Raw genomic sequence first — 25200 nt, forward strand, 5'->3', positions numbered from 1 at the left:
TCTTGGCTTACAGCAACCTCCGCCTCCTGGGTTCAAGCGATTCTCCTGCCTCAGCCTCCCAAGTAGCTGGGACTACAGGCGTGCACCACCACACTCAGCTAATTTTTGTATTTTTAGTAGAGATGGGGTTTCACTGTGTTGGCCAGGCTGGTCTCAGACTCCTGACTTCAGGTGATCCATCCACGTTAGCCTCCCAAAGTGCTGGGATTATAGACACAAGCCACTGTGCCCAGCCTCCACCATAGCTTTTAACACAGGACCTTGAATGTGGTGGATATGTAGTTACTACTAAATGTAAAGAAATTTTTGCTCACTCTGGGGTGTTCTACTTCGTAATGAGTAATTGATAATCTGATACTCATTTCAAAAACTCTTCTTCCATTCCCATTCTCTAATGAAATTCTTCTCTTTTTTTATTGGTTAATCCTCATCTTTCTCATGTCTTCCCGTATTCCAGTTTGTCGGTTCCCAGTCTGTATTCTCTTCTTCCTTTTGTTTATTCCTTTAACTGCTCATTTAAAAGTGTCTTACTGTGTAAATAGTAGTGACAGCACAAGTGTGAATAAAAACTTAATTCTTGGATTGTAGGTGCTCATCATATATTTCCTATACACTTGTCTAATGATGATAGAGCAACAGCAGTAGAGAGGAAAGTGCACACACACCCCAAACTCAGATCCGGTTTTGAATTCCACATTAATAATAGGACAATGAGAAAATCTCTCACCCTGTCAGCTTCATATTTCTTCACTGTAATGATTTGTTCATCATTGGGCTAATAATTTCTTCATCATAGGGCTACTGTGAGATAATGTGTATGTAATATACAAATAATAAAATAATGTATATGTAATGTCCAGCAGATAGGAGGCATCAAAGGATTCCTCTGAGTGAGTTTGTTGAGTAGTTTGTTGCTGTTACTATACTTACGGAGAAAAAGGAAGTTGCACAGAGGAAGTGACATTTGAACATTCAAAACCCCTTCTCTGTTTTTGATCTGCTGGGCAGTTTAATGGTCATTTCTGAATCTGACAGGTTGAGAATAAGTTTTTGGAGCATGCTTGGGCAATATGTGGTGGATGTTACCATGATTTGAATGAGGTGGTGTTTTGTTTTCTTTTCTTTTTTTTTTAATCTGTTTATCTGAAGAGAAATTTGATCTTCAAGGGTCAAATGTGTATGTTTTTCAGGTAGTTCTTCCAACGTTTATTCTTGAAAGAAGATCTCTTTTAGAAATGTATGCAGACTTTTTTGCACATCCGGACCTGTTTGTGAGGTATTTGACTGTACATGGTAGTTTCCAACTTTTACAGATGTTACTCAGCAGCTTTCTGCCTTCTTTTTTTTTTTTTTTTTTTTTTTTTGCAGGATAGATTGATTCCTTGTCACCTTTCAAACATTTCTGGGTATTCTGTGGTATTGAATAATGTGTTTACACTGGATGCCTATCTGTTTGCTTAAGTTATATGGTGGTGATGTTGTTAGGCAACCAAGTTTAACACTTTAAAAAATTCTCAAGAGCCCGTTAATAGGTAGCCAATATTTACAAGGCCAATGGTATAAGTGTATTTAATCCAGGCACTGGCAATCACTGTCAAATTATTTGTACTGTATCTTAATGAAGTTTAATTTTCTGAGTTCAGCAAACCTTTCTAAAGCACCCGTTGTTTGCTATGCACTTTCTTATGAGTTGGAGAAAGGAAAAGTCAGTGCCTGCCCTCGAGCTTACAATATAGCATCCAAATTATAGATGATGTATACATTTTAAATATAAAGTTTGCAATATTATATATGCATATATGTATGAGATAGAAGTAATGTAAAGGTGAAATTGATTTACAAGGAGGTGAGTTCACATTGCCTTTCTCTGGTAGCAGGAAATTTTTTTGTAATAGGGAATGTTGTTAGTTCGTCTTCTCTGCATTCCTTAGTCTCAGACTGTGGTTTACTGAAGCCAGATACATATCACTGAAGTGTCTTGCTGGGTGGATACATTGGCTGACATTGATATATATTTTTTTTTCTTGATGAACATTTAAAAGAATAACCAATTCCCAAAAGGCAGAAATTTAAATAAATATGGCACTGTTTAACAGATAATTTAAGAAGTAAAATTTAAGCATTTATTAGTAACATGTGTAAGTAAAAATGGAACATACCAGTTGTTCATTGGGTATAGATTTGAGATTTAAGAGTAGTTTTTATGTGTGAGAATTTAAATTCTGAGGCCCCCAGAACTATTTACAAGCCAAGTACAGTGGCTTATGCCTGTAATCCCAGCACTTTGAGAGGCCAAAGTAGAAGGATTGCTTGAAGCTAGGAGTTTGAGACCAGCCTTGGCAACATAGCACAACCCTGTCCCTACAAAAAAAAAATTTTTTTAATAATAATAATAAGCCAGGCATGGTGGTGTGCACCTGTAGTTCCAGCTACTTGGGAGGCTAAGACAAGGAGGGTCATGCAGTCCCAGGAATTTGAGGCTGCAGTGAGCTATAATCATACCATTACAGCTTGGGTGACAGAGCAAGACACTGTCTTTAAAAAAAAAAAAAAAAAGTACAGTTCAAAAGCCAATAGATTAAACGGAATCGTACAAATACTCCATTAATTCTAAGAAAGGAGAAATAATAGAACAGGGAACAAGGGGGACATGTAGAAAACCTATCAAGATGGTAGAGTTAATCCCAACTATATCAACAGTTATACTAAATGTAAATAGAATACACATTCCATTTAATGTCAGACTGGATTTAAAAAGCAGGATTTATCTATATGATATTTTCAGGAGAGAAACTTTAAAGATGCTGGTTAAAAGTAAAAGGATGGACAATGATATCTATGCAAAACACTAAGCATAGCAAAACTGGTGTAGCTGTGTAAGTATCAAAGGAAACTTTTAAGACAAGAAATATTAGAGACAAATAGGAATATTTTATAATGATAAAAGCATCTATTTATCAAGAATAAATAATACTACTAAATATATATGTACCTAATAACACAGCTTTAAAATACATGCAGCAACAAAAATTGACTAAAAAGAGAAATAGCCAAGTCCACAAATTCATCCCTCAGTGTCTGATGAAGCAAGTAGCCTCTGCCTTCACCACCTCCCTGCCCCTCCCAAAAAATCAGGAAGGCTATAGAAGATTTAAACTGCATTATCAAATCAACTTGACCCAATTGGCCTTTCCAAACACTGCCTAACAATTGTATAACACATAGTCTTTTCTAGGTGCATGTGAAATGTTCATCAAGATAGAACATATACAGGGAAGTCAATAAATTTTAAATAATTGGAATCATACAAGGTGTATATTCTACACCCATGAATTAAATTAGTAATTGATAACATAGAGAAAATCTCCAGTTATTTGACAATTAAGCAATGCACTTACATGGACTTAATCTATGATACTAGAAACCAGAAGCAGTGTTTGCCTCGGGGTAAGTAAGATGTGGCAATTGTTTGGAAAGGGAGATATGGAAACTTTCCGGATTAATGGAAATATTCTGTTTTTTGATTAAGTGATGATTAATTAAAAGATATATACATTTGTCAACTCCTCAAGCAAAACACTAAGACCAAGGCACATAGACCAATGGAACAAAATAGAGAACCCAGAAATAAAGCGAAATACAGCCACTTGTCTTTGACAAAGCAAACAAAAACATGAAGTGGGAAAAGGACACCCTTCTCAACAAATGGTGCTGGGATAACTGGCAAGCCACATGTGGAAGAATGAAATTGGATCCACATCACTCACCTACCTTATACAAAAATCAACTCAACATATATCGGAGACTTAAATCTAAGACCTAAAACCATAAAAATTCTGGAAGATAACATGGGAAAAACTCTTCTGGACATTGGCCTAGGCAAAGACTTCATGACCGATAATCCAAAAGTGAATGCAACAGAGATAAATAGATGGAACTTAGTCAAATTAAAAAGTTTCTGCGCAGCAAAAGAAATAACAGAGTAAACAGACAACCCAGAGAGTAGGAGAAAATATTTGCAAACTGTGCGTCCGGCAAAGGACTAATACCCAGAATCTACAAGGAACTCAAATGGATCAGCAAGGAAAAATAAAAACAGTCCCATCAAAAAGGGGGTTAAGGACATGAATAGACAATTATCAAAAGAAGATGATGATAATAAGACAAATGGTTGACTGGGCGTGGTGGCTTACACCTGTAATCCCAGCACTTTGGGAGGCTGAGGTGGGCAGATCACGAGGTCAGGACATCGAGACTAGCCTGGCTAACACAGTGAAACCCTGTCGCTACTAGAAATACAAAAAAATTAGCTGGGCGTGGTGGTGGATGCCTGTAGTCCCAGCTACTGGGGAGGCTGAGGCAGAAGAATGGCGTGAACCTGGGAGGCAGAGCTTGCAATGAGCTGAGATCGCGCCACTGCACTCCAGCCTGGGTGACAGAGCGAGACTCCGTCTCAAAAAAAAAAAAAAAAACGTGGCCAACAAACATGAAAAAATGCTCAACATCACTAATTATCAGGGAAATGCAAATCAAAACCACAATGCTATTAATACCACCTTACTCCTGCAAAAATGGCCATATTCAAAAAATCAAAAAATAATAGATGTGATGTGGATATGGTGAAAAGGGGACACTTTTACACTGCTGGTGCGAATGTAAACTACTACAACCATTATGGAAAATAGAATGGCGATGCCTTAAAGAACTGAAAGTAGATACACCATTAGATTAATCAGTCCCACTCCTGGGTATCTACTCAGAGGAAAAGAAGTCATTATATGAAAAAGACACTTGCACACACATGTTTATAGCAGCACAATTTGCAATTGCAAAAATATGGAACTAGCCCAAAGGCCCATCAGTCAACAAGCAAATAAAGAAAATGTGGCATATATATACATGGAATGCTACTCAGCCATAAAAAGGAATGAAATAGTGGCATTCACAGCAACCTAGATAGAGCTGGAAACCATTATTCTAAGTGAAGAAACTCGGGAATGAAAAACCAAGCTGATGGCGAGCACCTGTAATCCCAGCTACTCGGGAAGCTGAGGCAGAGAATTGCTTGAACCTGGGAGGCAGAGGTTGCAGTGAGCCGAGATCACGCCACTGCACTCCAGGCTGGGCGACAGAGTGAGACTCCATCTCAAAAAAAAAAAAAAAAAAAAAAAGAATGATACTGTGGACTTTGGGGTTTCAAGGGGAAGGGTGGAAGGGGTGTGAAGGATAAAAGACTACACATTGGAAATAGTGTGTACTGCTCGGGTGATGGGTGCACCAAAATCTCAGAAATCACCACTAAAGAAGTTATCCATGTAACCAAACATACCACCTGTTCTCCAAAAACCTGTTGAAATTTTTAAAAAAAGTTAAAAAAACCACTAAGACCAATGCATTTAATTATATATATATTATACCTCAATTTTAAAACGAAACTTTAAGCTAACTCCTGGTCCTAGGTCCTCAGTCCTCTCAGTTGGACATAGGTGGACCATGCTGGGGGTTGTTATATCATCTTGTCTTCTACCAAAAAGCAGAATGTTAAATTTTGTCTTTCTCCATTGCAGCATTAGTGACCAGAAGGATCCCAAGGATCGAATGGTTCAGGTTGTGAAATGGTACCTCTCAGCCTTTCATGCAGGAAGGAAAGGATCAGTTGCCAAAAAGCCATACAATCCCATTTTGGGCGAGATTTTTCAGTGTCATTGGACATTACCAAATGATACTGAAGAGAACACTGTGAGTTCTGCATTGACATTTTTAAATTATCTTAATTGTATACTGATTCAAGATTTTATTTAGGGGCAGATGATAATGATGAAAGCAATGATCAAAAGATGGTCACCACCCATAGAAGAAATTGTTGTTAGAGCAGCATAGTTTGAATGTAGTGAGAAGGAGGGAAAAGAGTAGGATGAGATGAGGATGGGGATGTAGAAATCAGATCTTGCAAGGTCTTGTGGGCCATAATATAATTTTATGGTTTTTCAGGATCTCATTTTTGTTTTGAGAAGATCATTAGAATGATTTTGTGAAAAGTAAGTTGAGAAGGGACAAATATAGAAGCATGGAGACCATTGTGGAGGCTTTGACATTATTCCAAGAGAGACATGGTGATTCAAGCTTTATTGTGGAGGTAGAAGTGATTGATGGATTGGGGGGGGTAAGGGAAAGGAGACATCAGAGATGAATCCTTGTGTGTGGACTTAAGCAGTGGCAGTGTCATTTACTGATAAGGAAAAGATTGGATTTGGGGAGGGAAAAATCAAAATCTAATATAAAATATAAAGTTTTAGAGGTCTGTGAAGCTGCCAAGAAGGGAGTTGGAATTTAAGAGTGTGGAGTTTAGGGAGAGGTCTGAGATGGAGATGGGGCTTTCAAAGATTATAGTGTAGTTAGGTGACATTTTAAAGCTCTAGGATTGGATAAAATTATTTAGGAAGACAGCATAGCTACAGAAGTAGGTAACCCAGAACTGAGGCTCCAACAAATTTAGTGGTTGAAGAAAATGACCAGCAAGGAAGACTCAAATGCATGTAAAAAGGCTTTTAGAAGTGAAAAAAACAAAACCATAGCCCACAGCACCTGACACATAATAATCTGTCAGTAAACATGGTTCTCCATATGTTTCCCTTTCCAAGTGACACATTATATATAGTCCATACTGAAGACAGACAAGCATGTGTCTGTTCTTACTCATTTGGCAGACATTGATAAGTGCCTACTCTTGTCAGCCCTGAGTGAGGCACATGATCCTTGCCTTTAAGAATGTCTTAGTCTAGTCAGGGAGACTGACACAAAGCAATTAAAATATTGAATTAAGTTCTGCAATAGAAATACAGGGTGCTTGGTGTGTGTAGAGCAAGCAGAGACCCCAATTATCAGATTCTCTGAAATGTCATTTGTGTTTTCTCATCAAAAGAAAATTATGTTATATTTGCTTGCAGGAACTAGTTTCAGAAGGACCAGTTCCCTGGGTTTCCAAAAACAGTGTAACATTCGTGGCTGAGCAGGTTTCCCATCATCCACCCAGTAAGTCACAGAGCTCCTCTGCAACTTCTGCTCTCCAACTGTTCTGTCTAAAGAGGGTCATTAAAAGCTCCATAGCTGAAGTTACTGTTAGTTGTGTGACTAGCTGTGTGTTTCCTATTCCCTGAAGTGGAAACTCAAGTTGATTGGTTCCTCATATCTTTTCCTTTTGTAAGCTCCAGACTCTGAGCTTCACAAATTAGGTATGTATAAAAAGAAGGAATTTAGGAAACCAACTTTTAATGCTTCCACAGTCATCTTATATATAGTAATTTGTGCTGTAGAGACTTCAGCAACTGTGAGACAGTTTATATAAGTGATACGTAGTTTCTACACAGTGTATTCTTGGTATACTGCAGATACCAAAACCGAGGATGCTCAAGTGTCTTACATAAAATGGTGTCTTTTATATTCATATAACCTATGCACACCCTCCTGTATACTTGGGTCATCTCTAGATTACTTGTAATGCCTAATACAGTGTAAATGCTACGTAAATAGTTATTTCAGTGTTTCTTTTATTTGTATTATTTTTATTTTGTATTTTATTATTTTTTCTAGACAGGGTCTTGCTCTGTCCCCCAGGGTGGAGTACAGTGGCACAATCATAGCTCACTGCAGCTTCCTGGGCTCAAATGATCCTCCCACCTCAGCCTCCCAATTAGCTGGAACTATGGACGTGTGCCACCACACCCAACTAATTTTTTTATTTTTATTTTTTAGAGTCAATGTATCACTCTGTTGCCCAGGCTGGTCTCAAATTCCTGGCCTCAAGTGATCCTCCCGTCTTGGCCTCCCAAAGTACTGGGATTGCAGGCATTAGCTACTGAGCACAGCCTCCGTATATTTTAGACTCACAGTTGGCTGAATCTGTGGGTACAAAACTCATGGATATGGAGGGTCAACTGTACATACCCTCAACATCTTGTTTGTTTAGTGCAGTATTAAAACTGGAAACACTGGATGGGCCTAGGTTGGGGCTGGAGCCTGGGCATACTTGCAGACCAGAACAGATAGCCCTTTTGGTTTTAGGCTTCCTGGGTTGGCCACAGCATCATTTCAGGGATGACCCTGTCCACATGTCTCTGAATGAATCCTTGCATTGGGGAAAAGGGTATAAAAGGCAGGTAGGTACCTCCTGGCCTAACTGGAGGCTGTTTGAAGGGTAAAGGATTTCCCCATGAAGCCAGTTATTTCCCTAGGTTATGTAATTTTGGAGAGGTGGCTGTAGGTATATAATGTACTAACTGAAAATTTCTATTCAGTTTCAGCCTTTTATGCTGAGTGTTTTAACAAGAAGATACAATTCAATGCTCATATCTGGACCAAATCAAAATTCCTTGGGATGTCAATTGGGGTGCACAACATAGGGCAGGGTAAGTGTGTTGGTACTGGGTGGACTACAGTGTTATAGGAGAATTTTATGTCATTCTAATGTGTGATGGACACTTGTCTAGTAAAAGAAAATGGCTAGACTAGATGTCATTGTTAGCAACTAAGCATTGGTATTGGGGGTGAGAGCAAGGGTGGGGAGCTAGAGAGGTTATCCCTAAATTGAATGGAGTATCCATCAACTTGACAAGAAAGCCTTGTGGCCACTTGGCACTACTCATCAGAGATTCTGTCCCTTCTCTCCACAGGCTGTGTCTCGTGTCTAGACTATGATGAACATTACATTCTCACATTCCCCAATGGCTATGGAAGGCAAGTGTGCTCATTTCCTGTCATCAGCAGTAGACTCTGCTGTTCCTTGAAACATGCCCCTTCCGCCTCTTCCTCTTAACTGTCAACCTTACCTAAAAATTTTGATTTTGCAGGTCTATCCTCACAGTGCCCTGGGTGGAATTAGGAGGAGAATGCAATATTAATTGTTCCAAAACAGGCTATAGTGCAAATATCATCTTCCACACTAAACCCTTCTATGGGGGCAAGAAGCACAGAATTACTGCTGAGATTTTGTAGGTATTTTTTCTGCCTTAGAACTCTTATGCTTTTCTGAAATAATTGCCTTTTGTCTTGAACTATAGCTTCTGGATTAGGAGTGTGAAAGAATGGTTCTGTCTTTGTAAGCCTGTTTCACATTTTATGTGTCATGTCTTTTGCTAAAATCCGGTATCAGAAGAAGACCTAAAACATATATTCAGAGCAGTCAAAGGTCATTGATAGGTTTCCTTCCTAAGAACCTGACTTGCAATGTTGAACCAAAAGAGGCCTTCCTAGGTTGCCTAGCTAAACCAGATTATGGATCGCTAATTTATTCTTGCCAGATTGAACGATGAGCTGGTCCTTATAGCAGACTTTGTGACCCCCGCAGCATTGCCTCCAAGTCCTTACAGCTACCCCTTTTTCTGTGCCTTTGCTGGGGAAAAATAGTAACCATCACATTTTGCAGGCATCTGGCTTGCTTCCATTTGATACTCTCGGGTCAGATGCGGATGGCTGTGCCAGTCAGTGGAAGGTCTACAGTGAGGGCACCATGACTTTCTCTGACTCTGGAACCCTTAACTGGGGGGAAGGGGACAGTGGGAAAGAAAGTTTCAGGCATTGATAGCAGCTCTCCTCCCTCTGCCCTGTTCATTTCCCCCTTTTCTGGCCTCTTTCAATCTTGTTTATGCCTTGCCCTTCCTAACCAGGCCTTTGCTGTGTTGCTTATCTTCTCACATTCCATACTTGTGTGTCCAAGTAGAGGTCTGTTATGGCTTTTGCAGAATGGATCCTTGCTCAGGGAAAGTATTCACACCATTTGGCACAGAGGTCCTTTTCAACCTGAGGATGAAAGCCTGGTCTCCAGCATTATATTCTTAAGCAAAGCCTTCCCTGACCCCCAGTGCCCATGTAAGCTCACCACAGCACTTACCACGTAGAATCTCAGTGGTGATATGTGTCTCCACTAGGCTGTGGACAGGTTGAGGATAGGGAATTTGCCAAGTCTATTATGGTCCTTGCACCCAGAATAGGACGTTCTTGCCCAAACCCACTGTTCTTGGGAGCTCAAGTTCATAAGCATCTTGCTGAAGGCCCTCATTCTTATAGTTAGCCCTGGGGAGTCCAGTTCTGTTAAGATGCTTTCGTCAAAAACTTCGCAGTTGCTCTTCTGTGCTCTACTCCGTAGTTGGGCCACACTGAGCAGATTCTTTGGTGGAATACTTTTCAACTTGAGACTAACACAAGTATTTCCTTTTCTGTTCAGTTCTCCAAATGACAAGAAGTCTTTTTGCTCAATTGAAGGGGAATGGAATGGTGTGATGTATGCAAAATATGCAACAGGGGTAAGATCCTCTATTTTGCCACTTGTTTTAGGCTACATTAGATTGTACTTTATCCCTTATTCTGGCTTCCTTCATTAGCACTTCCTTCATAATGCTCTTCCTTCTACAGTACATTAGAGCTGGGACTTTAGAACAGCTCCAATGTATGTCATCTCTTCAGGGCAAGCTTTTTCTTTCCTTCCCTCACCTTCTCCCAGCAGAATAGGTAATTATAATCATTTTTACTTTTCTCTCTGCTCTCAAATCACTTGAGAATAATATATGTGAAACAATGCCTGGCACATAGTAAGAACCCAGTAAATGTTAAGTATGTGGGGTATGTTTATAAAATGAAGCACTAATCTGTGATTTTCATACACAACTTAAGATTTTGTATAATAAAATTTACTGACTGCCTGGCACCAGAGATAGCAAAATGAGTTAAGATAGTCCTTTCCTTCAAGGAACTTGCAGTCTGTACTACTACCCACGCAGTGTTCTTAAAGGGGAAAGATGGTATGAAATCAACAGGAGGAGCCAGTGAACTGCATTTCAGACCTAGAGAATTTGAAATGTCAAAAGCACTACAGTGCGCCTAACATTAGGTTAGGGGTTTATGGGTCTAGTTCCCATCTACCTCTATTGTTTTCTAGGAAAATACAGTCTTTGTAGATACCAAGAAGTTGCCTATAATCAAGAAGAAAGTGAGGAAGTTGGAAGATCAGAATGAGTATGAATCCCGCAGGTAAGCAGACATTGTTAAGTGTAACTATTGCTGCAGTGCTTAAACTTTGCCTAGGCATAGGCACAGGCCTGGGTTTGAGAGACAGTAGGGCAGAGCATAATAGTGTAGACCAAGTTTGAATGCCTGGGTTCGTATATCAGAACAACCACTTACTACCTTTGTGACCATGGATGGCTCAGTTAGCTAACTTCTCTTTACCTTCTTTCCTGAAATGGGAATAAAGGCCTTGAGAGGAAGCCACATCTTAACTACCTTAAGCCTCTGTAATTTACCTCTTGACCCTTATTCTCTCCATTCATACTGTTTTCTCCATCACATTGTTAAACCCAAGGGAGTTTTTCTGAAATGGAACTTCTCAGTTCCTCTTAACTGTCAGTTTATATTAAGGGACAGTCAAGCCCTACAGAGGTAAACTGATTGACCCAGAGTTACACAGTAAGTTAAACATTGAGCCAGAAGTAGAATCCCAGGTCTCAGCTTCCACTATTCTTTTTCTTCTGTTGACCTTATCATATTATCAGGCAGCCCTTATTTCCTTCTTTGATAACTAGCAGTGGAGTCTTCTGAGCCCATATCTCTGTTCCTTACTCCAGTGCCCTGGTGCCAGTAAGGAGATTTAGTCTGTGACCTACAGCACTTAAAGCCATTTGAATTGTATTATACTACATTCAGGATGGCTGCAGGCTTTCATTCTCAACATTGCCAGCTCCTCTTATCTCTTTGTTTTAGCCTTTGGAAGGATGTCACTTTCAACTTAAAAATCAGAGACATTGATGCAGCAACTGAAGCAAAGCACAGGCTTGAAGAAAGACAAAGAGCAGAAGCCCGAGAAAGGAAGGAGAAGGAGATTCAGTGGGAGACAAGGGTAATCTTGCCTGCCCCACCCTCCTAAGTGCTATTCCTCCTAATTTATTTCAGTGAATGTTGAAGAAGTGATGTGCCAAACACTGTTTATAAACAAGATGATCCCTGGTCCCTACTTGAAACTCATTTCAGTCTAATGTCAGGCTGGGGAGAAGACATGAAATAATAAGTATATTATAGAAGTACAAAGCAAATATGTAATTAAATTCTTCCCCTTTCTCTTACAGTTATTTCATGAAGATGGAGAATGCTGGGTTTATGATGAACCATTACTGAAACGTCTTGGTGCTGCCAAGCATTAGGTTGGAAGATGCAAAGTTTATACCTGATGATCAGGGCAGTAGGCATAATTCAGCAACAAACAATCTTCCTTTGGGAGAAACCTGTTCACTCCCTTCTAATTACAGTGGTTCCTATCTCAGGGATACTGGACTTTCTGACGCAAATGAACAATTAAGGGGAAAAGCTTCCCTTTTCCCTCTGTGGCAGTTACGATTTTGATTTCAGTCCTGAGAAAAACTTCAGGTTTTGAAAACCAGATGATGTCTTCTCCTTTTCCAAACACCACACGTTGAAAGCATTTATAAATCCAAGTCTGAAACTGCACTCTAGTTCTGCTGTTAAGATATACAACCTGTTTCTTAGTTCATATAATCTCGGGATACACACATATACACATACACACACATACATATATATAAAATATACCTGATGCCAGATTTTTTCATAAATATTCTGCCTACTGTAAATATGGGTTCCTCTGAGTTGTTTTAGAAAATTAGTGCAATGTATTAAAATCAAGTGTTAGGAAATTTCATGGTCTTACTTAAAATAACTTTTATTTTGGAACTGAACTATTATTAAATTGTATCTAATCCTGGATTACAGTTTAATTAATTATTCTTAGTGCTTCTTAAGGCTTCATAAAGTAATTTTTCCAACCTTTTTTACAAAATGTGCATCTTTTATTATCTTTTATGGTTAAACTTGGAAGCCAATTATTCAGCAACCTTGAATACAAGAGCTAGCTTTTCAGAAAGACACTTGAAAAATGGAGGATCCATTCTTTTCCTCTCAGACTCTATGTTCTGTCTTTAGCCCTGCCAGGCGATTCCCCAGAATCTTAACTCATATTGCACATGTAGGGCTGCCTGCCAACATTTTATCCAAAAATGTTTTATTGCTTTAGAGGGTTTGGGAAGAGTATGTATTTATAGATCCCCACCCCACAGTGAACCAACATAGATATGATAAAATGAATGCCACAGCAGCAAATGGCTCATTCTGAAGGGAAATACAGAACTATCTTTATTTAAAAATACATCAAAAAAAAAAAAAAACCACACAGGAGTTAGTACCTAGCATTTAGGTACTAACACTAATACCTAGCATTTAGTTATTCAATATACTGGTTACATAAGGCCTTTCAAGAAGTGGATTCTCAGTCTGAGAGGACACAGGCCAGGGCTTCTCAAAGTGCTGCTGCAAGCTTTCTGGTCTCACTTGGCCCACTCTGCTAATCTTCCTTTGCCAGCTCCTACAGTAACCCTGGGTTTATTAGTCTCAACAAAGAAAGGATAAAAAGTAAATCAAATGCTATGATGCCAGTGCAAAACTTCAATGGAAGCCCTAAGGCAGTAGTATAACTCCATAAAATACAAACACATTTTAAAATACACATTGCTTCAGGCCAACGCGACTGCAGTTTATTTGACTATTTTATGGTAAGGGAGAAGGTTGAGTGTTGATGTGAAAGCCCTGATATCGGTAATGGGGATGATACAATCTGCCAGCAGAGGAGAGGTTGGCAGGTAGGTTAGCTGCATCACTTCACAAGAAGAATTTGAATCCTCACCAGAAGGGGTACTATCCTCTTCCAGTTCATACTTCCCATATCCAACAACCTGAAAGAGGTCAAAGACAAAAGTGAAAATTCTGCTGACCAGATTTAGGGGTTTAAGATTTCTGATAACCAGCCAAACTCAACGTTGTAAACGACAACCCTAGAATGGATGGAGTTAACCATACTCACATGAACGCTGAGCATTTTACTTCCTGGCCCTCTATGAGCCTTGAACCAGTTGACCAGGTCTGATTTTGAGAATGACTTAAGTGCTTCAATCTGACAAGGGGGAAGGGAAGATAGGAAAGAAATTTAAGAAGAAAGTTAGCTCTTAAACCTAACCCCCAGGCAGATGTCCCTGGACCTGCTTAGCATCTGAAGACATTTTATTCTTCCTATTCTCAGGTCACCCCTAATCTTCCAGACCAAAACAATGATGAAGCTCTCGCATACCTTCACATTTTATACCAATCATCTACAATGGCAAGAGAGGTTAGCAGATGCTCTAATTACAGCTAAATATCAGACACTGATCCCAACACCCACATCTCCTTAGTGTCACCTCCCAGTTACATGGTAGCTGCATACCATGGCTTGAGGAAATCTACCTTGCTTCTATTAAGAAAACTAGACTGCGTTAAGATGAAGCCTCTTTCCATCACAGAGCAATGATGTCCTATGGTAATTCACCATATAGGGGCTACATATTAACCAAAGTCACACTGAAGTACAGGATCCAGATCTGTTTTTCACAGGTTTTACTACTTTGGAATAGAAGTTGTCAAAAGACCGGCACCTGGAATAATGAACTCCATAAAGACAAAGAGTCCTCAGTTTTCTTTAAATGGCAAAACTATTTTCTCCACAAAATCTTGTAAACCTCAATATATAGCATAAAAATAGAGCTGCTCTGATTGAAATTGGTGGTGGTGTGGTAAGGATTAGCACCCAGCTCACATGGCCAACTAAGGTGCTAGAGGCCAGTCTGAAAACTCAAGAAGTGAGCGAGTAATCAGGCCAGGACTAGTGTTTCGAGTTTCTCTTCCACACAATGCTGGTGTGCATGAACCTGTTGATTCCTGTAGAATCAGGAACCTTCACCAGTTTGTCTGAGCTGTCTTACTCTGAAAACCATGTTACCTCGTGGGCAAGGCGGTCAAAGAGGTACTGCTGTGTCACCACTTCATTCCAGTTCCTATCCACTTCCTCCCCAAGGTGGGTATCCTCACACTCCTTCAGCTTGATGAGAGCTGTGACCTGTTCCCACCAAAAAGAAAAATGCTCAGGGGGGGCCACATACCACTTCCCCCAGAACACACCGGGCCCTGTCCAGCCTGGATTGTGATGGACATGCCAGTATGAGACGGATTGATGAAGCTAGGGGGACACTATGGTAAGAGGAAGGTGGAGCTGCAAAGCTCAAAAACTGGCCAGCGAAGCCCTGTTAAGACTTGTATCTGGGAACCTGTGTGGGCCAAAGGCCAAAAGACCAGGCTGGCACAGTCACCTGGGTGTTGAATGCCTCTTCAGTGAGATTCTCGATCTTCTCCTCGAAGCTAGAAAGAAACTCTTCTATCTTCTTATCAACAACTTCAGAACTGAAACAAAACATCTTCAATTAAGTCATCAGAAACCTGATCTCAGGCAGAAGGTAAAAGAGAATTAAGACTAAGACACATTTCCAGGAAAAAAGGCTAAAGTGTTTTCCCAGGCCTCAGTATTCCACCTGAAATTGAGGAAAGAAAGAGAACAGGACCCTCCCCCTCACCCCACCTCCAGCCCAGTTTCCAGGTATCCTCATAATGAAGCAGTCACAACCATGTTTGACCATTCCAAATCTGAAAACTAACAGCATGCCTGTCAGATCAGGCATCCTTTCCCTTCTTGTCCTCAGGTCTGCCTGAAGAGAAGAAACTGGCAAGCCCCACACAATGACCACAGGACTTGAATCAAATCCTATAGGGCCACTGGAACTACTGATCAGTCCTGGAACAGGTCATCTATAACAACCCCCATCTTCCCAGCTTCCACTGACTAAACAGAGCAAACCTACTTGGTCAGGGGTGCCTAAGGTTTAAGGAAGCACATGTAGCCCCTACTCTCCATGCCCATAATAGGAGGTTACACTCATCTATTCACTCACTTGTATTTGGTTGCCTGAGTCCCCACAGTGACAGAAAATCCTAGAATCCCGGATGTGTTCCTACAGGTAGGGTAGACATGGTACCTACAGCCAGAGAGAAAAGTTACATGAGCTCAGGTGATCATCTGGGCCTTGGCCTTGGAGGCACTAGATAGGAGTGGGAAAAGTTTCTGCCCATCCTTACTGGAAAGACCCAAAAATGTTAAGGTGTCCATACCTCTCCTGAATTGGGGACCACACACTAGCCTTTTTTCTTATCTTGAAACTTGACCCATGGAAAACCTGATTATAGTCCAAGGTACAAATTCCAAAAGTTTGGATGAGTAAGTATCACCCTGTGAGATGGAAGGAAGCTCTAACAGGCTGCTCAGTAAGGATATTTGATGAACTTCAGCCTGCAATTAGCCCTAGGCCCTTACTTGAGCTCAGTGGCCTTGCAGCAGACTTACCCAAGGGTCTGCTTGGTTCGAAGGAAGTCAAAACAAGGTTCTTCCATGTGCATCTGTAATTCAACATACTGCCCATCAGCCCAACTCCTCCCAGCAGAGAAACCTCCATTTCTCTCCCCAGAGTGTTTCACATACCTCCCAAGTCCAGCCTCCCTTAGTGCCTGTCCATGCTTATACTGGGTGAGAACAGTAGATGACCATCTCACCTTCAAATCACAGGTCTCTGACCTCCCCATGTCCCTATCCCAGGCAGAAAAGTGGGCCGGGGGCTGCTGGAAACCTCAGTGTCTCTGTGCACTTACCACAAGCAGCTCCATGAGAGTGTATTCTCTCAGACTCCTGGTACCTGACTGAGAAGAGACGGTTGTCAGGTCAACTGAATATCCAATGGTTTATAGGGCTTTTAAATAATCCAGCTATTCTAGGCAACCACTTAGGTATCACCACCAATGCTCTCCCCCAAGAGAGTTAATCATACTTCGATGTTGTTTACATATCTGCCTTCCCACCAGACTGAAGGTCTATGACGACAGGAGTCAAGCTTGACCATTTGTACTCCCGGCACTAGCATAGAATTGCAGGTGCAAACAAAAGTGAGATTAATAATCCCTGACCTGCCGGATCCTGTCAGAGGACACATTCTAAAATTAAGTACTTGCAACTCAAAGCCCTAAGGAAGACAGCAGGAAATGTCTGGGGAATCCTGAAATGTATCTGGATCTATTCCTCAGGAGGAAAGAAAATGAATAGTGCCACACACAAGAATTGGTGCCACACACACAGACCAAAATCAGTTGATAAGAAAAATATTTCGGAGGAAGAAGCCATGCTTTGGGACCACATGCTAGCTGCCCAAGACTGGCAAAATAATGCATTCAGAATGAAAGAACAGGAGGCCAATAAACAAGGATGTTGCTAGTGCATCCCAGAGTCAGGATCTTGCAGGTTCCTCTCACACAGACTCATTTGCTTCCCACTCACCAGAGGAAGAAGCTAATGCCTATGTGCCCTTGCAAGACCTGATTAGTCAGCATTGAGATTTTCTGTTTCCCTCTAAACAGACCACAACAAAACCAATGCTCTCTGAGAAACGATATGGTTTCCAAAAGGAAACAGTTTGTATTAGAAGCTAGTGCTAAGAGGTGACTGATGGAAAGCATTTCTATAAACATAGTCTTACAATGTGAAATCCTGCCGAAAATGAGTACTCCTGTCCTGGGGTTGTAGGCAGTCAGAGGCACTGAAAATGTAGACTAGGTTAAGAAGGGCTAGGCCGTACCATTTGTGGAGTTTGGGACCTGGTAGTCATAACCTAGAAAAGGCTGCAGGTTGGAATGCTACAACCACAGAGGCTCCAGAGAGAAGCAGGGCCTCTACGGAAGGACAAAAATGTTACCAACCTAGCTCCAAAATTGCTGTTGTTCCTAAATCAAACTACTCATTAAGAAGACTAGGACAAGACACAACTTCAATAACGAGATGATCGTGACACTGGGCAAGTGAATTTGCTCCTGACAACCAGACCAGGATAATGTCAGAATAAGGCTGAGGCCCAGGGCCAGAGATACAAGACAAAGAAATGATAATCAGGCCATCCCACCCAAAGCCCAGTCAGGGATCTTCAAGACCTAACAAAGAAGTGAATTCCCGATGCAGGGAACCCAAGGTAACAGCAGCAGCTATAGGAGCTCCAGAATTTGGGAAGTCAGTAATCAGACTAGACAGGCAAGGTTTAAGGAAGATCCCCATAGTTCTAGTAAGGGAGTGGGACCAAGGTTAAAGCAGGCTATAGCCTAACTGTGATTATTGCCAAGTGCTTCCTTAGGTTAAGCACCATCCACCCCAATAGAATGGTGTGGAAAGAACACAGAATCTGAAGACAAAAGGAATAAATTTGAGACCCGGCCGGTATGACCTCAAGAAGTAAGGGGCTCTGGATCATGGAGTTGTCACCTAAAACAGAGGTGATAAATCCCTCCTCTCAGGTGCTTTAAACATGTATGACTCCAGCAGCCATTCTGTTTGCTGTGTCTTCATTGTTTGGCTATGTTTACTTCTGTCTCCTTTTCAAAACTGCCCCTTAACAAATGTCCTTCTGCTCCTTGGAGTTCTACTAGGGGCGCACGTAGGGATTTCCATCCACACCTTGGTTTCTGGTCCTCTAGATTAGTACTTAGGTGACGAATGAAGCAATACCTCACTGTGATTGCAAAAGGATCCATTTTACCAACAGGAACAATTTTTAAATGTAGTTGCTTCAAGAGGACAAATGGTCCCAAGCATAAAACTACAGAAGTAACTATAAAGGGCCTTGAAGGTCACTGGGTCACTTATCCCCAGGTACTGGACCTTTCCACCAGTCTTTAGTACCCCCAACTGACCTGGTAGTACACAGTGACTTCAGAGTTGGCATCACCCTTGTTCAGAGCTTTCACTTTGCATAGATGGTGGCCACTGGGAAGCTCTACCACCTGGAACTGCACAGGCATCTCCTGCTTCAGAGGCTTGAAGTTTAGTTTGCTGCAAGAGAATCAGTATGGGTCACTGAGGCACCCAAAAACTGTAAGAAGCTAGGCCTTCTAACTTTTCAATTGCTTTGTACACCAGCCTCAAAAAATCTACCACAAGTAGTGTTTCAGGTGGGTGTTTAGTAACAATTAACTGAGTTGTGGCTCCATGCCCTCTCGCTGGTAAGAACACATAACCCCAAAGAGAAAATTCAAATACTTACTCAACAACATATTTCAGGAAATCCATAGATTCCTAAGACGCAAAAGAGAATAACTACATTAAGCTCTCTAGACATTCATTTCACCCAGAATCAACTAATATCAATGTTCCAATTGCTTGGGGAGCCCTGCACAGCTTTAGGAAAGTAGATATAGTTGGTGACCTAAATGCTGGACAAGTTATTCATTGACTGATTCAAGATTTATTGTGTTTGTGGAACACTAAGTGGCTCTTAACTGTTCTGGCTCTCTTGGCAATCTGTTCACCCATATACAGATTCCCAACTGGATCAAATTTAATTGTTCAGTGTTAGTTTACCCAACTAGGCTGTGGCCTTTATGACAACATGGACTATGTTTCAGAATCCTGGGCCCATTGACATAGAACCTGGATAAAGCAAAGAAAGTAACATTTAATACTGAGTGAATATATCTTCTTCCCCTCTTAAGAAGTCTGTTTTCTTATCTATAAAATAAGGAGTAAGTGGAGGGACGAGCTCTTCTCTAAAGTGATTTCCACTGGGGGAAATTCATGGTACTAAGGACACTGTGCCAAAAGCCCTTGCCTGGTACTCCAACGGTGCTCGGAAAAACAGGCAGCTATTTCTTCTCTTCCCTTTGTGGACTGAGACTTAAAATTCTTTTGGTGGCCAAGACAGAAACTAAGGCTGGTTTTGGGGTTGAAGAATGAAGATAGAAAGGGGAGGATAGCAGCCACAATTTCAAGAGTGACCATTTATATATTCCAATCAAAGGGCCAGCCCTGAGAAACTGGGAAGCCATGGAGGAGGATGGTTAATAGCCAAACAGTTTAGGGAGAGAATCTTGAACAAGCATCTGACTGAGGAAAAAGCCTTAGGTACAAGGCCCCACAGACATTTCCAACTCAATATGCATCAGAACTAACTCCTCATATGCTCCCACTCTTATTACTGTTCCTTCTCCACCAACCCACTGCTTCAAGAAAGAAATTTGGGCATCTAGACTCCCTTCTCTCTCAACCCCACTGAGTGAATCTCCGTCATCTTCTAGTTCTTAAGCACTTCTTTAAAAAAAAAAAAAAAAAAAAAAAAAAAAAACCAGGGTCTTGCTTTGATGCCCAGGCTGGAGTACAGTGGCATGATCTCAGCTCACTGTAGCCTCCATTTCCCGGTCTCAAGCAATCCTCCCACCTCAGCCTCCCAAGTAGCTGAGATTACAGGTGCGCATTGCCACACCCTGCTAATTCTTTTTATTTTTTGTGGAAGTGGTGTCTCACTATGTTGCCCAGGCTGGTCTCAAACTACTGAGCTCAAGCGATTCTGCCACCTCAGCTTCCCAAAGTACTGGGATGACAAGCATAAGCCACCATGCCCAGCCTTAAGCAATTCTTTTTCATTTATTTGGCCTAACATCAGGCTTCAACATTTTTCACTCAAACTCTTTTTGAGATGGAGTCTTGCTGTCACCCAGGCTGGAGTACAGTGGCATGATCTCAGCTCACTGCAACCTCTGCCTTCCAGGCTCAAGTGATTCTTCTGCCTCAGCCTCCCAAGAAGCTGGGATTACAGATGACCACCACCACACCTGGCTAACTTTTGCATTTTTAGTAGACATGGGTTTTCACCATGTTGGCCGCGTTGGTCTCGATCTCCTGGCCTCAAGCAATCCGCCTGCCTCAGCCTCTCAAAGCGCTGGGATTATAGGCATGGGCAACCTCACAGAGCCTTTACTCCAACTTTTTATTGTGATAAAATAACACAAAGTTTATAATCTCAATTTTTTTTTTTTTTTAAAGACAAGGAGTCTCATTCTGTCGCCCAGGCTGGAGTGCAGTGGCGCAATCTTGGCTTAGTACAACCTCCGCCTCCCGGGTTCAAGCGATTCTCCTGCCTCAGGTTCCCGAGTGGCTGGAACTACAGGCACGTGCCACCAAGCCCAGCTAATTTTTGTATTTTTAGTAGAGACGGGGTTTCACCATGTTGGCCAGGCTGGTCTCAATCTCTTGACCTCGTGGTCCACCCACCTCGGCCTCCCAAAGTGCTGGGATTACAGGTGTGAGCCACCACGCCTGGCCAATCTCAACCATTTTTAAAAATGTACAGTTCAGGGCCAGGCATGGTGGCTCACGCCTGTAATCCCAGCACTTTGGGAGGCTGAGGCGGGCGGATCACGAGGTCAGGAGATCGAGACCATCCTGGCTAACACGGTGAAACCCTGTCTCTGCTAAAAATACAAAAAATTAGCTGGGTGTGGTGGCGGATGCCTGTAGTCCCAGCTACTTGGGAGGCTGAGGCAGGAGAATGGCGTGAACCTGGGAGGCGGAGGTTACAGTCAGCTGAGATGGCACCACTGCACTCCAGCCTGGGCAACAGAGCGAGACTCTGTCTCAAAAAAGAAAAAAGGTGTTGGAGGGGGGGTACAGTTCAATAATGTTAACTATATTCACACTGTTGTGCAGTAGATCAGATTTTCAGAACGTTTTCATCTTGCAAAACCAAAATTCTGTACCCATAAAATAACTCGCCTCCTCCCTCTTCTCCCCAACCACCAACCACTGGAAACCACCATTATATTTTCTGCTTCTATGAGTTTGACTACTTTAGATAACTCACATGAGTGAAATCATATCTATACTTTAAAACAGCTTCATAACTTGTCTCTCTGGATATTTCTTAACCATAAATCTTCTTAAATCCTTCAATGGTTCTCCATTGCTACAGAATAAAGCCCTAGCACCTTAGCTTCACAAACAGGCTTGACATACTTGTTCTGGCTATGTATGTATGTATGTGTGTACGTATAGACACATATCCCTCACCATTTCCTTCCTCCCATTTTAGCCTCTGTACTAAACTGTTTATGGTTTCCACAATCTTCAACAAAGGTAACTAACAGTATAGACATGCCGAACTCATTTCACTCAAAGTCTATTACCAGCAATCTATTTCTCTCTCTCTCTCTCTCTCTTTCTTTCTTGTCTTTTGAGACAGGGTCTTACTCTGTTGCTCAGGCTGGAATACCGTGGTGCAATCATAGCGTGCTGTAGCCCCAAACTCCTGGGCTCAAATGATCCTTGCACCTCAGCCTCCCAAGTAGTGGAAACTACAGGCATGTGCCACCATGCCTGGCTAATTTTTCATTTTTTGTAGGGATGAGACTTCACTATGTTGCCTGGACTGGTGTCAAAATCCTGACATTAAGTAATGCTCCTGCCTTGGCCTCCCAAAATGCTGAAATTACAGGCGTGAGTCACCATTCCCAGCCCAGCAGTGTTAAGAAGAAAGCTGCCCAGCATCAGAGGGGTCAGGTTCCCTCCTAAACAGAATATGATAATGCTGGCCTGCCAAAACTACAGTTTCCCCTTTAGGCAAGAACTAGTGCAACTCCAGAGTTCACAACTGCATTCAGACCTGGCCTACAGAGCCTCACACTCACTGTGCTTGTGACATTTCCTTGTACCAGGCCCTCCACAAAGAGCTGGGATTTGAATTCTTTGACGAAGCTCAGCAGAGACTCAAGGGAAAGGCCATCCATCAAAGCCTGGTACTTGTCAATCATAGACCAACGGGCATATTCCAGGATTAAAAGCCGCACATCTCTGTACAGAGGGCAGAAAAAAAAATACTCAAAGTTTTGTTATTAGAAATGAATCTTCAGAATAAAGAAATATTTGGTCAAGTTTCTATAAAGGATGTGTTTCTAAAGAGAGACCATTTTTATCACATAAAATGGGAAAACAGTATCAGAATCCCCAAAAAAGTACTGAAAATCACATACACAAACTTTTAAACAAATTTACTTAGCAGTACAAAAATGCACTTACCTGTCTCAGTTGCAGGGTAAAATATTTCACATAAAAGTAAAGCTGCCAGATGAGTCAAGTTTACTTAGTTGTACACTGATTTAAAATTATTACTATTTTGGTTTGAAATCTCACTAACATTTTATTAATCACTAGAGGCCATCATTTGGGATATTACTGCAGTGACAATATAATATAGGTAATGGCTCTGGCCCAGAATCAGATTAGCTTCATCCCCCATCTCCACAACCCCACCCCAAATAAGCTGTTTGAATTTGACAAATCTACTAACATCTATGACTCAATTTCTTCATTTGTAAAATAAGGGAAGTAATTCATGAGAGGTAACCATTTTGGATAGAATTAATGAATTTATATAAAATTTCTTAGATCTAGCACAAAAATATTCAACAAACAGGTTTATTATTATTCTATCTTTTATAAAGTAAATTTCAGGAGTTGAATTTTAATAAAATAGAAGGTTGTGTTTAATGTATTTTTATAAATAAATCAAGTAGTATTCATGAGTAATTGGCAGGGCTATTCATTATCATATCAATGGTTGCAGATAACTCTCCTTTTTTTTATTATTATACTTTAAATTCTAGGGTACATGTGCACAACGTGATGTTTGTTACATAGGTATACATGTGCCATGTTAGTTTTGCTGCACCCATCAACTCGTCATTTACATTAGGTATTTCTCCTAACGCTATCCCTCCTCCAGCCCCCCACCGCCCAACAGGCCCCAGTGTGTGATGTTCCCCTCCCTGTGTCCATGTCCTTTCTAACATATATCTGGTTAATAGCTTTTGTAACTTTCTGTGTTCAGAATATCAGTTATTACATGACTGACTCCTGACCCCTTCTTTCTAATTCTGGAAACTGATGGGTTCATTATAGATGTGTCAAAAGCAGAACCTTTACATAAAGTTGTGCTGTTCACTATTTATAGATGCCCTGGGCAACAAGGTCAAGTAGGGGCTAGCCAGTCATGTGTACAAAGGGGTATGTCTGTTCAGAGGACTTTCCTCTCCCTCCCACAAAGGCTCTACCTGCTAATAGAGGGTACCCCAAAGGGATACTTTTTTCTGATTCACACAGAAGTATCCTACAGGCTACAATTAGCCCTGGACTAAAGTAGTAAAAACAGGCTCTAACTGAAGGCCCAAGGGCATTGCCTATGAGCAGAGGGTTTAAGTATTAGCATACAGACTGTGTAGCTGCCTTTCTGCTCTCTTCTGGAACCTTGGCTGAATTCTGGATAGTTAAGATTGCTAGATAAGTGACATGTTTAGCAATTTAACTCTGCTACTAATCACCAACATACTAAAATCACCAGTAAATAATTCGGGGCTACAATAAAGCCAGCACTTCTTCTGGTTGGTTTTTTGTTTGTTTTTTTATGAGACAGGGTCTATCTCTGTCATGCAGGCTGGTGTGCGGTGGCATGATCATGGTTCACTGCAGCCTCAACCTCCTGGGCTCAAGCAATCCTCCCACCTCAGTCTGCCAAGTAGCTGGGACTACAGGCATGTGCCACCACACCCAACTAATTTTTAAATTTTTGGTAGAGATGAAATCTTGCTATATTGCCCAGGCTAGTCTTGAACTTCGAGGCTTGTAATCCTCCCACCTCAGCCTCCCAAAGTGCTGGGATTACAGGTATAAGCTACCATGCCCAGACCAAAACTAGCACTTCTTTAACTATTATTTAGGTATAATGATTGGTGAAAACAGCCTTCTTTACTTTTAGTCTCTAAGTACAGTAGGCTGCTTTCAGTCCCATTCACAGCTAGCTACATAAGCTGGGGTTAGATATACTCTAACATTATGGACTGGTTTCCTAAACTACAGCACAATTCAAACATGGCTGAAAATTAGCACTGAAACTACAGCCTTATCCCCCACACCTAATAGGAAGACTAATACTTTCAGGTCCTCAAAATATAAGCTCATCTCATTTATACCCACTTGGCCAAAGTCTCAGGCTTGATGAGGATGTTAAAGTAGGTCTTCTTCAACTGCTCAGTTATCATTGTAAAGACAGCTGGTGTGGAATTGAACTCAGCTAAGTAGTCAATAATGAGCTGAAACAGTAGCTAAAAGAAAAAGAAGGAAGCACTTTAAGAAGCATGGAAATCCACTATGTATCAGGGAAGGAAATGTTTCTCTTTGGTTTTTACCAGGGTATCGAGCATGGTACTAGGCATTGTGGGGGGGACACAAGAAAATTACTAATGACCTTTTGTTTGTTTGGGTGTTAACCTGGAGACAGGATATCACTCCAGTCACCCAGGCTGGAGTGCAGTGGTACTATCGACCGTAATTCATTGTATCCTCGAATGCCTGGGCTCTAGCAATAC

General features: G+C 41.3%; 2 protein-coding genes across 17 annotated transcripts in view; one reads left to right on the forward strand and one right to left on the reverse strand.

Annotated features, from left to right (window-relative positions):
• OSBPL9 (oxysterol binding protein like 9) overlaps nucleotides 1-12835 on the forward strand; it is a 185279-nt gene extending 172444 nt beyond the window's left edge. For all 14 annotated transcript variants that reach the window (XM_025355157.1, XM_025355132.1, XM_025355140.1 and 11 more), the window contains 10 exons: nucleotides 1191-1276; nucleotides 5568-5739; nucleotides 6948-7032; nucleotides 8295-8405; nucleotides 8670-8733; nucleotides 8847-8987; nucleotides 10220-10298; nucleotides 10931-11022; nucleotides 11752-11887; nucleotides 12114-12835. In XM_025355157.1, the coding sequence (XP_025210942.1) occupies nucleotides 1191-1276; nucleotides 5568-5739; nucleotides 6948-7032; nucleotides 8295-8405; nucleotides 8670-8733; nucleotides 8847-8987; nucleotides 10220-10298; nucleotides 10931-11022; nucleotides 11752-11887; nucleotides 12114-12188 (1041 nt within the window). In that variant the 3' untranslated portion in view covers nucleotides 12189-12835. The remainder of the gene's footprint in view (nucleotides 1-1190; nucleotides 1277-5567; nucleotides 5740-6947; nucleotides 7033-8294; nucleotides 8406-8669; nucleotides 8734-8846; nucleotides 8988-10219; nucleotides 10299-10930; nucleotides 11023-11751; nucleotides 11888-12113) is intronic.
• Nucleotides 12836-13552: 717 nt separating this feature from the next.
• NRDC (nardilysin convertase) overlaps nucleotides 13553-25200 on the reverse strand; it is a 100465-nt gene continuing 88817 nt past the window's right edge. For all 3 annotated transcript variants that reach the window (XM_025355114.1, XM_025355115.1, XM_025355120.1), the window contains 11 exons: nucleotides 24809-24936; nucleotides 22468-22630; nucleotides 19053-19084; nucleotides 18703-18841; nucleotides 16624-16671; nucleotides 16322-16374; nucleotides 15873-15956; nucleotides 15237-15327; nucleotides 14870-14986; nucleotides 13919-14008; nucleotides 13553-13790 (listed from right to left, as the gene is read on the reverse strand). In XM_025355114.1, coding sequence (XP_025210899.1) covers nucleotides 13593-13790; nucleotides 13919-14008; nucleotides 14870-14986; nucleotides 15237-15327; nucleotides 15873-15956; nucleotides 16322-16374; nucleotides 16624-16671; nucleotides 18703-18841; nucleotides 19053-19084; nucleotides 22468-22630; nucleotides 24809-24936 — 1143 coding nt within the window. In that variant the 3' untranslated portion in view covers nucleotides 13553-13592. The remainder of the gene's footprint in view (nucleotides 13791-13918; nucleotides 14009-14869; nucleotides 14987-15236; nucleotides 15328-15872; nucleotides 15957-16321; nucleotides 16375-16623; nucleotides 16672-18702; nucleotides 18842-19052; nucleotides 19085-22467; nucleotides 22631-24808; nucleotides 24937-25200) is intronic.

This window comes from Theropithecus gelada, chromosome 1 (assembly GCF_003255815.1).
Source record: "Theropithecus gelada isolate Dixy chromosome 1, Tgel_1.0, whole genome shotgun sequence".
NCBI lineage: Eukaryota > Metazoa > Chordata > Mammalia > Primates > Cercopithecidae > Theropithecus > Theropithecus gelada.